The 13898-nt window shown below is 40.3% G+C and overlaps 1 protein-coding gene across 10 annotated transcripts in view; it reads right to left on the bottom strand.

Annotated features, from left to right (window-relative positions):
• Window positions 1-13385, bottom strand: part of LOC146831437 (histamine H3 receptor-like) — a 148928-nt gene extending 135543 nt beyond the window's left edge. For 6 of the 10 annotated variants that reach the window (XR_014961573.1, XR_014961571.1, XR_014961572.1 and 3 more), the window contains exon 1: window positions 13272-13347. Coding sequence is in view for 4 of the 10 variants with exons in the window: in XM_085605744.1 (XP_085461870.1) it covers window positions 13272-13341 (70 nt within the window). In the remaining 6 variants the exon portion in view is untranslated. Of the gene's footprint in view, window positions 1-13271 lie in introns of all 10 variants that reach the window. The other 4 variants (XR_014961574.1, XR_014961575.1, XR_014961576.1 and 1 more) reach the window with 2 other exon arrangements.
• Window positions 13386-13898: the final 513 nt, after the last annotated feature.

Genomic DNA, 13898 nt, shown 5'->3' on the forward strand with positions numbered 1-13898 from the left:
GTGCAACAGTAGGGAAAATGTTTGATAGTGGTGGAGTAAAAGTTACTATTCCCACTCCAGTGAGTGCAACAGTAAAGAAAGTGCTGGATAGCGGAGGGGTAAAAATTCCTATTACCACTCCAGTGAGTGCAACAGTAAGGAAAGTGTTAGATAGCAGATAAACAAAAATTGATAATAACATTTAAACAATTGAAAAATGTAATCACTCATAAAAAGAAATAAACAATATTTTTAAAACATAAGATAAAATATATTAAACATTAACATTAAATATATTAATTAGATATAACAAAAAGGTACAACTATTATGTAAAATAAATTAAGAAATACATTTATAAACAATATGGGGTCCATTAGGATGTAGGGCGCATCGTCACCGCCCGCATGGCATTGGTGATCCGCCCTACATCCTTCCCCGCCCGCCACCCATTTCCCCCTGCCATATTAGCATGGCGGGGGGTACCGCGGCAGACGGGAAGAACGTCCACCGCTGTTCCGCCTGGTTGACGAGTCGACCGGGCGGAAAAGGGTTTAATATGGTGGCGGTGTCTGCTAGACATCGCCATCCATATCAGGATGCAGGCGGGGGCAGCATTTCTATGGCGGCGTTGCACCACGGAAAGGCATGCAGATTTTGAAGTTGGGGGCCTGTTGCAGGCCCCCAGGATGTTGTTGGGTGGGGGGGCACATGGGAGGTACCTATGGTTTCCCCCTGCATGTGCATGCACAACATGGCAGGCACTGCACGGTGCCTGCCATGTTGTGCATGAATATACACAACATGCATTTTTGGCATTGCGGCGGGTGATGCTGAAGGCACTGCCCGCTGCCTTGTTAAAAATGGAGGGTGCCCCCGCCAATGTGGCGGGTGCATCCTAATCACCCCCACGGGACCGCCGCACTTATGGCGGGCGGTCGCTTTTTACGTCAGGATGGAGGGCGGACTTTCATAATGATGCCCTATGTATTTAAAATAAGCAAATATTAACAAACAAAAAAACATTTAAAAATAAATGTCTTTATTTTATTTCCTACCCTATAACACCAAATCATAAAAAATTCAACTTTTTTATTTCTATTTATTTTCGTAATTAACATAATTAATAAGGATTTTACAAATGATAATTTATAACAAAGATGTATACACATTCATTTAACATGCATTCTTTAACACTATAATATGCACATCACACACTTAAAATAAATTACACAATTACCAAAATTAATGACTAATTATTAATTCATTAATTAAAAATAAATTACTTCCCACCCTTCCCATCATATACACCTATAAACACCACAACACACACCTAAAATAAATTGCACAATTACCATCATTGAATACTTATTCATTAATTCAAAATATTTAACATCTAATTATTAATTTATCAATTAAAAATAAACTACTTCCCACCCTTCTCACCATTTTCACCAATAAACACCACTACACACACCTAAAAATAATTACACAATTAACATAATTAATTGCCAATTAATTAATAAAATTAATTAAGAAGGAATTATTAAATAATTAATAAAATAAAAAAATTACACATTTAACACATCTCAATTCAACAAATATTAATAAATAACAATTAATCAATACATTTACTATAAATTACTTTCCATCCTATTCCCCTACAAACCCACAACCCGCTACAGTACACAAAAAATAATGACTATTAAAAATAATCAATCAATCTTATATAATTAAATTACTTCCCACCCTATTCCCCTAAAAATGCACAACCCGCTACAGAACAAAAAATGCCAAATTCAAACAAAACAAATCAAATAACTACTAAAATTTTAACACAGACAATAAAAATACAAACAATTCTTATACAAAAAATACATGCATCACAAACATATAAAATATACTAAAATACATAACATTAATAAAAATTTGATATTTTTAACATCTATATTTTTTTTGCAAATTATATTAAACACTTTGTTGTTTTTTACATCTATATTTTTGCAAACAATATTAAACAATTCAATATTTTTAACATCTACGTTAATTACCCAAAATCGATATTCTGCACCACGATATTTTTTCTTTCTATATTCGTGACCAACAATATTTTTACCATGATATTTGTACACAATCACTATTTTTACATTGATATTCTGTCTCTGCACCTTTCTAAATGTAAACTTTTCCTGCTTCCACTCTGTCACAAGTAAACTAAGAGTTGTCAGCTTGCCATATGCAATGTAGATTTAAGTGCCAATATGGTTATGGTTACTGCATGTGGAGCAAACTTTTTGTTTATCAAACCATGAACATTATAGGTTTTTGTATAGCACACATCTTAAACTGAATGCTGACCGTCTAGCTTTTCTCTCTGATTTGATATTAGATCAATATGAGGCTCAGTAAAATTAAGTGATTTCTATAGGATCAGTCGATTTGATGAAGTGGGTATACTGCGAATTGAACACAGGTTTCCTGCCAACACAAGATACATTTCATACATGGAACAAATATTTATGTCTCTCTCCCTTTGCCACTAAATGGTGATGTGTTGTGTTCTGTTATTTCATGACCCTCTTCATTAACAGCTTATGAGGTCAACAGGTTTCTGTAAAGCATGGAGCCTTTCTCAAGAAATAACATGAGTTTGAATAGGTATCCTGAGTGTTAACCCTTTCCTTATGTTAAATGATGACAGGGAATTCAATATATATCTGTGGACTGCTAATATATATCTGTGGACTGCTTAATTTTCTAAAGAGTAAGTGGTTGGGCCAAATGTTTTGCTCAGAATTCCATGTCTGGTGCTAACAAACGTCCGGTTGCTGGATACCAAGGGTAAGAAGTTGGTAATTAAACAAGAAGGGTGACTACGGACCTAGAATTATATTCTCCTTCCTTGTCAGGGTGGACACTCAAAGTCACAAAATTACCCTGAGGTCAACACTCTGGTAACTATAGCACAGAGCAGAAGGGCTAAATATGCATTGTGCAAAGTATTAATGCAGTACCAAAACAGTAATAAATCCAAAACACAACATGATACAAATTCCAAACCGAATTAGGAAAAAAGATAACATCTTAGTAAATAAAATGACACCAACATGACGAAAATGAAATAAGAGGAACAAGAGACATGAATTTGAACACTTTGAAATAAATATGGTGCCAAAAAAGGCTCCACAATGTCAAATACCTTCTCAGAGATTTCCCACTGAATCTTTGGGCCATGGCAATGCACCTCGGTTGGATCAGCGTGGCAGCTTTGTCCCAGTCCTATGATGTTCTTAAAGGTGAAAAAGTTACCAAGTCCCAGGAAATCAGAGGCGGTAGGAAAAGCGCAGCTTGAAACAGCCCAAGGTTCTCTTTCTATCATCCTTTGGTATTTTTCTCTCTTGCTTTAGGAGAAAGTTTGATGAGGGGGGAAAAGTGCTATTCGGTCTCCAATAATGAGTGCTGATGGGCTCACCAGCAACCACTGCTTAAATTAAGTACAGTATACATGTATGTGTATATGAAAAATGAGGACAGGAGAAAGCAGACATGAACGTTTACCTTCAATGGGACAAAGGGCAGTCAGAGCTGCACTAAACTGGCTGTTACCTGTCATACGCATTCTAGAGGATGGTCTAAATGTTTTATGTTACTTGCTGTATTGATTAAAAGTAAAAGGTGTAGCAATATATGACTTGCGTGTGAGAAAAGGATTGGGTAATTTATGAGCGCTCTGTAATGATACCTACCCTGGAGTTGCGGGGGAACATGATGAAGTACTTGTTGTTTAAGGGGCATATGTATCAAGCGAATTTTTAGTCGCAAACGCTGCGATTCGCAAAATACAGCGTTTGCGATTAAAAATTCGCAAAACGGGATGTATTAGGCAAATTCCCAATGCAAATTGAAGGAATCGCTAATTTAGCGATTTCTTAAGTTTGCGTAAGCATTTAAGAAATCGCAAATTGCGATTTCTTAAATGAAATGTAACACTCACCAAAGGATTGCGATTAATCCTTAAGAAATCGCAAATTACCACCAACTACTAGTTGGTGTTAATTTGCGATTTCTTTTAAAAATGCACGTTTTGTAATTTTACAAAGTGCCACGTGACGCACATACATGCCCTTAGGGCATGTATGTGCGCCATATGACCACACATGCTAATTTCAGGGGTGTATCAGGGTGTCATCTTGACACCCTTGCACCTTTGAAATTATTCTCAAATTGCGATTAGCAAATTGCGATTCGCAATCTGAGAATTACTTCCCATACATTCCCATGGGTCTCCTGGCCCATAGGAATGAATGGGCAGGTATTCCTTAATTGCGATTTCGCAATTTGCTAATCGCAATTAAGGAATTTTAAGAAATCGCTAAAAGTTTGCAATTTTTTTAATACATCCCGTTTTGCAATTCTCAAATAGCGATTCCTTAAAAATCGCTATTTGAGAATCGCAAATGGTGATGTTGATACATATGCCCCTAAGTCTCCACTGTAATGCGATACTAATAGGAATCACAAATCAAATGCCACGTACAATCATTTAATGTTAAAGACACCTGTGTCCACCACTCCTTGGTTTGTGAGTTGTTTAAAGTGGTGCCGCTCTCTACTGTATCATAGCTCAGTGAGCAAGCAGTCTGTGAAGATGCCATCCTCCTGTGGCAAATATTCCTTGTGTTTTAACTGTTTATTATGAGAGCTTATTTATAGTAAGCTTGAATATAGAGATCCTTCTGAGACAAAAACTGGCCTCTAGAGAGCACCATATACTTTCCATGACAAATGATGAAACAAACGTTGGCAACAGCAAGAGGTTTGACATTGCTGTCAGCATTTTGGCTTTGTCAGTGGTTTTAGTAAAACATGATTGTTGTGGAAACTTTGAGGACCTCACCCATTCAAACAAAACATGTTCTAAAAGCAAAACAATTTTGGAACTACTTTTGGTACAGATGTGCTTACTGTGAGGTTAAGAGTGTCTGAAGTGGTATGAAACACTGCTCTATGCAGTATGCTGTAGTGCATGGAAGGAAAATGTGAATGGCACAGCAGCAGGCCAATGGACGAGGAGGGCGGAATGAAAGCCTCTATAAGTAAGTATTTTATGAATATAACTTTAGTAAACCAAAAGGTAGTGGCTAATGCAAGACTTAAAAAGAGATTGCCACTCCCTAGGCAATCTCATACTAATAGTACCTAATCAAATGTAAACTGCTGTAAAAGGTAAATTGTTGTCCTTCTATGTGACTGACACCCCAAACATCAAATGATTGAAGGGGACTGACCCAAAGACCACCACTATGTATTCTATATATAAATTCCATATATTATATTGAATATTTATATAAACTCTGAAAAAAGACAGGCAGATCTTTGATTGGTAATTTGATATGGAGAACAATCTGATTCAACTAAAATAAACTGATTTTAAAATGTGTGCAACCTTAATTAGGTCGAGCCTATAGCGGCAGCTTTGCGAGGCATGCAGTGTTCAATATGGACTGGAAGATCTGTGAAAGCTCCGCCCACTCTCCGCCGACTCTCTGCCCATCTTTTTCAATCGCGTGTGTCTTTGTCATTCCTAAATGCTGCCTTCCAATTGGTTTTAGGCTTGTTAGTCCCTCTTTACGGTGGCCATGCCGTCATTTGTATCCTTCCATGGCTACTGGCCCCTTAACTTCGGGTGTTGCACAGTATGTTTTATGAAGATTGTGAGCACTATTTTTTTCCCGTGCCTCCCCGCCCTCCTGCAGTTTGTGCCTTCTCACCCCCCCTGCAGTCCGTTGTTCACCGAGGTCACTACGGATTACAAACAAAGCGATTTTTAAGGGAAATGTGTTGTTCTGATGAAACTTAAATGTAGGTTTTGGCCGTGGTTGATCATTTGCTGTGCCCATAAAGTGCGATGATGCAGATGTGGGAGGAGGGAGGTCTAGATATCTCAAACCGCTAGCGGGCTGTGAGCGCGGATGCTGACCGTCTGGCTTCTATCACGAGCCTCCTCCACATCTGTCTATGGGGAGTCGCTCGCATCACCTCTGGTGAAGCGATCGCACTTTGCAGTACTAGAGATGTTAGGGCTCTTCCTTTTGTTGTTCTACGGGTCAGCGCCAGCTTTAGCTCTGGTGGCGCCCTGTGCGACAATATCGTTTGGCGCCCCCCCCATGACCACCTCTGCCATGTTTTCCCTCACTAACACCCTTTAACAGTGCCATTTAGTTTTATAACACCACTCATACCAGTGTAAGGTGTCAGAGAAATTTACACCACACACACATTGCACAGAGACAATCATATGTGTGTAAATGAGTGTAAGGGAAATGTTACATCATATAGGACTACAAGGCGTAGTGTAGGAGTGACATGTCATAGATACTGGTAGGCAACATAGTTTGAGTGCTTATTCTGGAAAAACACAAATTCTGAATTTAAAACAGAACATCATTGTTAGGGGTTCTCTTTCATAATAAGAATTGTTTTCTACCCAAACGAACCCTTTTCAGAAGATTAGGTTTACTAAAGACTGGGCAAACAACCTTTAGCTCTAACATATACCTTGCAGTTTGCATGCAGCTCTAGGATGACAGTTAATAGTTCAATGTTCTTTATTACAATTTTGACATAGAAATGACAAGTAACAAAAGGAGCTCTCTTACAGAAGCAGTAACCTACTGACTTATTTACATTAAATGCACTTTGTTATCTGCCTGGTACACGTTCTTAGCAGAAGGCATCTTAACCCTCTGCACTACCTTAGGATGAGTCAAAACTTCCACTAGACAAACCTCCGGTCTCTTTCCAGGAAGACAATAAATTACTGGAGTTTTCTTGACGTTTTAATTAATGTCTGAAAATTACAGGAGGCCAGGATCACGGCAACAGGTTCTTTTAAAATGATAGTATACATTTTCAAAAATGATGCCCCCACCCCAAGTCAAAGCCCGGTGTGGTCACACCGATCGCACCGCCCTGGAGCCAGCCCTGCTCCGGGTTGAAGGGGGGTGGGGTGGATATTGGGGTGACCAGTGCACCTGTTCCGCCATGGGGGCATGCACGCTAGCTTGTTACCCCTGCCCCACTTTGGGCGTTTAAATGACCGAGTGCACGTCTCCACCTGTTCGTTCGTCATCATCTCATAACATCTACTTAATCAGCTCAAGGCCTCCAGTTGTTTGGGGGTTGAAACTTTTTTGACAGCTGGGCAAACCTATAGATGCCATTCACAGACGACTTCGGCCAGGCGTTTACATCTTTAGCCAGTGGCACTGTGAATTCTAGGACTTGAAGTTTTTCTGTGCCCATAAAGTGTGACAATGCAGACGCGGGAGGAGGGGGGCTAGATACCTCAAACTGCTAACGGGCTTTGAGCACGGCTGCTGACCGTCTAGCTGCTATCACGAGCCTCCTCCACATCTGATCTATGGGGAGTCGCTCGCATCACCTTTGCAGAACTAGAGATGTTAGGGTTCTCTCCTTTGGAGTTCTACGGGTTGAAGCGGAATGGGGTGGATATTGGGGTGACCTGCACACCTGTTCCATCAAGGGGAACCGAGGCCTTGTGCATCATTTAAGCGTGCCTGGAATGCTGTGCCCCAAATACAAAAGCTAAAACCGCACAACCCGTCCACTAAGCTCCACAGGAGACACAGTACATCAAGAATCAGAAATGACAAGCATTTGCAATGCAATAGGTCTCGCATTTACGCGAGTTTAAGCAATTGGCATTGTAAATGACAATGCCTTTTATTTATGTTTCAACAACGGAAAAAAAGGCATTGTTATTTGCAATGTCAATAGCTCAAACTCGCGTAAATGCGAGACCTATTGCACTGCAAATTCTTGTTTTTTATTTATGGTTGCAATGTTGAGCGTGAACAAAAATAATAACATTGTTGTAGTAACTGACGGTTTTACAAATAAAGCAATTAAGAAAACAAAACACTCCCCAAAGCACAAGTAAACACCTTAATATGGGTATGACGGTTTTGCGGGCAAAAAAGAAAGCTCAGCCACAACTTACCAACAAAAAAGTCGCACACTGCTAAATTAACAAGAAAATAACAGCTGTGATTTCTCAGCCTTTTGTCTACGATGAAAGCCACGATGACCAGGGTATTTCCAAGCACTGTGGTTAAACTCAGTAATGACATCAATACACCGAACACTATAACATAGCTGAAGGGAAATAAAAACTGATTAGTGGTGGCCGCGAGAGTTCCATTTTGGTCGGAAAGAGATGTGTTTGCGAACAGTCTCATGGCAAGGCTGAACTAAAAAAAACGCGTGCCCCGTAGCTGTTGGTACGAGGCAAAAGCAACTCTCAGGGAAATGAGTCACATGTCACATGTCACAATCGTTGATGTGGTCGGGTTTGTCTGTCAATTTGAAATTGCTCCTTTCAATGTTTACTCTGCTTTTATAAATTCTCAACTCCCTCATCCGTCAGTGATGCTATTGCCTGTATATTTTAATTACAATCAGCCTACATTTCCGCTTCATCGTTTCCCATCCTCATTATAGGTTGGTTTTCCGAAGTAAATAATTTAACTAAATTATTCCCAGACAGCCCAGAACAATCACCCTTCTGTAGAAAGTAAATATTAGCGCAAACAAGGAAAATCAGTGAAACGTTTCATACAATTTGTTGGTTTCTGCCAGTAGGCATTACATAATAGAAACCAGAGTCAACGATTTACACTGTTTATCATCACAGGCAGATGCGTGAGGTGGGTGAACCGTATACTAGGATTTCTAGTGATTCTTGGTGGGTTATTCAACCCTCCTCTCACCCCAATGCCTTCAACCATGGGACAATTCCAACTCGCTCTCAGGCACCAAGTGACCTAGGTTTTTTTTAAAAACGGACCCTCCTCCCTCTCTTGTGTCCCTCTTCCCACAGCCCGACTTCCGGATTGGAGCCATAACGGGAGGGGAAGTCTCCAAGCATGCCCCGATTATCGTGTATCCCTGCTGACAAGCGCTTCAGCCAGGTTCACAGTTCTAGCTACAAATTCTTTTTTCTGCTAGTTGGTTCTTATCAAGCTGGGCTTCTTTATTAGAAATACACATTTCTTCATTTTTTACTGAATGCTTTATAGCCTTCTGCAAGCCTTGTAGAGATGCAGGGCTTTTTAGGGGCCTGGGTCGCCTTCCCCCGCATGCTTTTGTGTTGTTTAACAGGAGGCCATTGAGGTGTCTCACTCCAGTCAGTCATTGGCTCCAGAATGGATTGAGTGGAGTGTGAGGCAGTCTTCTGGAGCGGAACATCTTGTATGCCACAAGGTCAGCTATGGTAGGGCTGCCTCCTCCTTGTAGTGACCTGCTGGTCACTGTTCTAGTCTTTCCTTAAACCAGCCACTCGCCGAGGGCTAGCTTACACTCCACCCCACACCCATCTAACACAGGCGTCACTGGACATGTGACCCTGATAATAAAGGGGGCCAGGCGCACATACCCAGGGCCAGTTCTACCAACTACATTACCGTGTCGTGATTCCTAATGCATGGGGGCCTAGGACCCCACCACATTACACTCCTGACTCTCCAACCAGCGGGCAGGGTGAGGCATCAGAGGCGGTGGCTCCATCTGACTTCCTGCCTCTCTCCCGGACAGAGGCAGAGTCAAGGTCTGTCGCTTATGAAAAGAGATTCTGAATGTATTTTAGAAAGCATGCTTTACTGTACACGAGAGCCTATAATTCGTTACTTAATGGAAAGAGCCAGTTCTTCAAACTGGATTACAAGCTTGGCTCTACAGACAGCAATAACACTCAAGTAAAGCTTGTTGCGACGCGCACTCCACTGAGTTTTTAGTACTAAAAGCCTCGGGCAGTGTTGTAACATTAGACTCCGCGGTGCTCCAGGGGCCCCTTAGCCCAGTACACTGACTGGGTCTGGGACCAGTTGGTGTTGGTTTTATACACTGACTATTGGCTAATCACACATCTAATAGGGGTGAACTATTTATTTCGGACAGGATGACATTTTAGAAAGTGTTTCCACTAGTGAAGGACGTCATGCATACTGGGCCTACTCAAAGCTTGGAAAGGGGCACCAACTAATGAAACAGCAGAAAGCCTAATAATATCTACTTCCAGTCAAAATAGTGTCATGGAGAGGAATCTAATCTGTCTGATCCATAAAGGAAGAAGGCAAAGGTTCATATTGTCCTGGAAGAGCCCATAAAAAGGACAGACATGCCCAAAAAGGAATAAAGCATCCACGCATGCTTTATCAGAAGCAGATCTTCAAACTTTAGGTAGAACTTCCATGCATGATGTCGTTTCAGTCCAGGCGCATTGACTAGTAGAGACACTTCCTTTCTGAACTGTCTCGTTGTCCTAAAGAAATTACATATTAGGCAATGAAACATGTAGATTTCTCATTACTAAATGGTCTTAAGAATGCACTGAGGGTGAATTCATAAAGATATGCACTTTGAAGCAGGATCTAGTTTTTCCCATATAGTGCCCCAGGCCTATTCTGTCCACATCTAAAGCATAAGAGTCTCAATTATCCCTGCCAGCCTTCAGAAATGGTTGTGTTAAAATTGTCCATACTGCATTGAGCGTCTAGGTGGCAGTAGGCCCCTTGCCCTCCAGTATACTCAGATGTAAATCTTTCTGAACGTCAAGATGTAGCAATAATAGGATGTGTCTGTCATTTAGAAGAACAAAATTGTCCAAGAGTAGGAGTGGGGGCCAACTGGGCCAACTGGGACTTTCCACAGCTTTAGAAATCACAAGTGACCTCAAACCTTTTGTATTCTTCTGCTTTCAATTTCAATTTCATTATGATTTACGGTCACATGTCAAGTGACCTTTTGGTAAACTTTTGTAATGTAAGTGTCACTTCTGTGTTCCTAATATTTCCGAGAAGTGACCAAGTGCATCATGTTCTGCGGTCAAAGTACCTGCTAATGTTGTGATTCTGTGATCAATGGTTCCTCATTAAAAGAGTATAAATGATCTGCTCTTCAGTTCATTCAACGGACTAACTCGCACAATTAATCCCTTTGGTCATGACATGTGTGTGTGCCCCCTCATCCATCTTCTCTAGCATCTTTGGCTTTGGCTATAATGCTTATTATTTTTTTAGATTGTCTCTTTCTCTCTCCTCTGCATTGCCGTGATTTTTTAACTTACAAAATTGCATGATTTACTTTTCCATCTAGGGAGGTGTCTCTGAAACTTGTTATCTTCTAGATTACACAATGCTATTTTTGATTAACAATGTGCCTTTGACATTCATTGTTCAAATTGTTCGAATAAAGTGCCACTCTGACTCAGTTCCTGCATCTCACACGTGTGTTTCCTTATTTTAGATAGAGCAACCCCTGCTCAAATTAATCTGGTGTAGTGCACCCTAAAAAAATACCCTACAAAAGCTGTCGATCACTAAGGCTGTGCCTACAGACTTTCCAGGCTGCAAGACAAGGAAATATTTCCCCTGTGGCGGCGGCTGGAGATTCCCCTTCAGTACCTCTTCCTGCCTGATGGCATTCCTTTGTGTCTTCCTGTGGCTTCCTGTTCTTCGTGTGCTAAGTCAACGTCAATGTTCTTACAAATTTTTTCATCCTTTCTATTCTCTGGTGACATTGAAATGCACTGTTTTGTTCTCTAAATACTTCTAAAATACTAGTCCACTTTCTTACACCATGTTTGCATGATTGCTCACTCATGGTTTTTCTCTCTTGTCATCTTTCATTGACTCTTTTGCTGTTCTGTCTACAACATGGGTGCCTGGTGCACCCATTACATTTGCATTTCATTTTTTCATTTGTTTAGCGGGAAAAATAACTAGGTGTATAAATGTATTTGTCATATGCATGTTGATTGTCATTAAACAAATCCCCAGCACACGTCCAACAGTAATTAACAGAAAATCATATCTACGTAAATTTTTAGCATCAAATATCTTCAAGACATATGTAGGTTTTATCTTGTTATTTATTCTTGTATGTCTTCGGACTGGAAGACTTCTCCAGACAGATACAGCCGACACGTGTTTCGTCGCCTAGGGACAATTACCCGTGACTTTTTCAAGGCAGTAACATACAAAACAAAACAATGTATTTCTTTACAAACACAGGAGAGTAGATTTACAATTGGTTAAGCTGAACAAATAATTCCAAAAGAGAGGCCAGCATGCACAAGATGCCAATCCCGGAGAGACACAAAATAATAAAAGGAGTATCATAAGTGTAAAAAACCAAAGAGTAGAGAAGGAGACTCGGTGAAAGTGAGATCCGCAAAAATGCTTGTGAACATCACGAATTAAGAGAGTGAATTTGCAATCTGACTTGAAAAACAGTCCAGGTGATGTAAAGAGGAAAAACGACACCTGTGAGGGGAAAAGGTGTTTGCAAACAAACCCTGAGCAGAGAAAACAGTGAGAGCTACAAACTCAAACATGCTAAGTGTCTTCATAGGACATTCAAAGTGATCTAAATATGAGAGAGCACCAAATATGTCCCAAAGAGTCAAAGACAGGTGTTGAGGGTGTCTGATAAAAACCTCAATCCTTTTACGTATAAAGTAGCTGAAACAAACAATATAACCGACAAGAAAATAATAAGTAATGGCAGGAGAGAAGTAGTCAATTCAAATTAAGAAGATCCCAACCAAGATAAGGCTCCAATACCTACATAATTTGTGGTTGTAATTCCATCCCACGAGGGATTCTAAATGTTCATAACCAATAGTAATGGTAAGCAGGTCCAAACTAGCCAGTCCTAATTCAAGTAAAATCTAGGACAAATGATATCCATATCACAAACCAAGTCACAATTACATCCTAAATCCTAAGAGTGGGCCAAATAAACATAAGCCCCTATTGTAAAGTGAAGTGAAAAGAACGATAAAAAACCTGCTCCCTGTGTGCTCGTACAAAGACTTATCACTGACAATGGCAGTCATACCGTGCGTAAAACCTCTACACAAATTATGCAGGTTCAGAACATAAAAAGGCCCCAAAATGTATCAAATATGCAAAGCATGTATTCAATTAGGGAAGAGACCGAAAATACAATCCGCTTCCTGGATGGTAATAACTCGTCAAAGTGTATAATTCGCCTACCGGTGAGACTAATATAAACATGAGGGAAGGGTAAAAATAACGGTCCATATCATGTGTGTAGCCCAAACTGTTCTAAACTACTACGACACCAAGCAAAGAACTTGCTACCAGTATTGAAAAACGTGCCCAGGTCCGAAATAACGTTCATAAATGATGGAAATGTCCCATCTTAAAATATTAACAGCGAGCAACAATTAATCGGAGGTCTCGCTTACCTGAGTGACGAAATCCAGAGTGACGGATCCCAGGCGGCATCAGTATGTGTACGAGTCCGCAACAAGTCATGCTGACTCACCGGCGCTTAAAATAGACTACACGCCTCTTTCTAAGACGTCACGGCAAAATTGCCGGATCACATGATTAGAAGAAGGACTACCTGGTAAATGAGAACGTTGGCAGCCATCTTGTGTGTGTAAAGAGTAAAGTAGGGTAGAAAATGTCTATTCCATTCGCCAGTGCATGGCTATGAGTGAAATAGTGGGGCATGCATCAAAATTGAAGTGTAACGGATCAAATAAGTAATAGTCTATAAATGCGCTCCTTCTCTCCTGAGTTTTTAGAAAATTCTAAATACAGTACATAGAAAAATCAATTCAAACAGGTACAGAAGCAATAGTCTTATCTTCACACAAAACAGACAGTACTATGTAGTAAGCATCTGCAAAGGCCGAGAACATAAAAGGCACAATATGTCTGATGGAATAGAAAACAGATAGCTGGAATAAGACAATGCCAGACATATTTGCACACATTTCAGTCATAGATGTCATGCATGAGAGCTCGTATGGAGTGTGGCTAGTCCAACGCAGCTATTTACCCAAGACGTAATGTAACTCCTGGTC

This window comes from Triturus cristatus, chromosome 5_1 (assembly GCF_964204655.1).
Source record: "Triturus cristatus chromosome 5_1, aTriCri1.1, whole genome shotgun sequence".
NCBI lineage: Eukaryota > Metazoa > Chordata > Amphibia > Caudata > Salamandridae > Triturus > Triturus cristatus.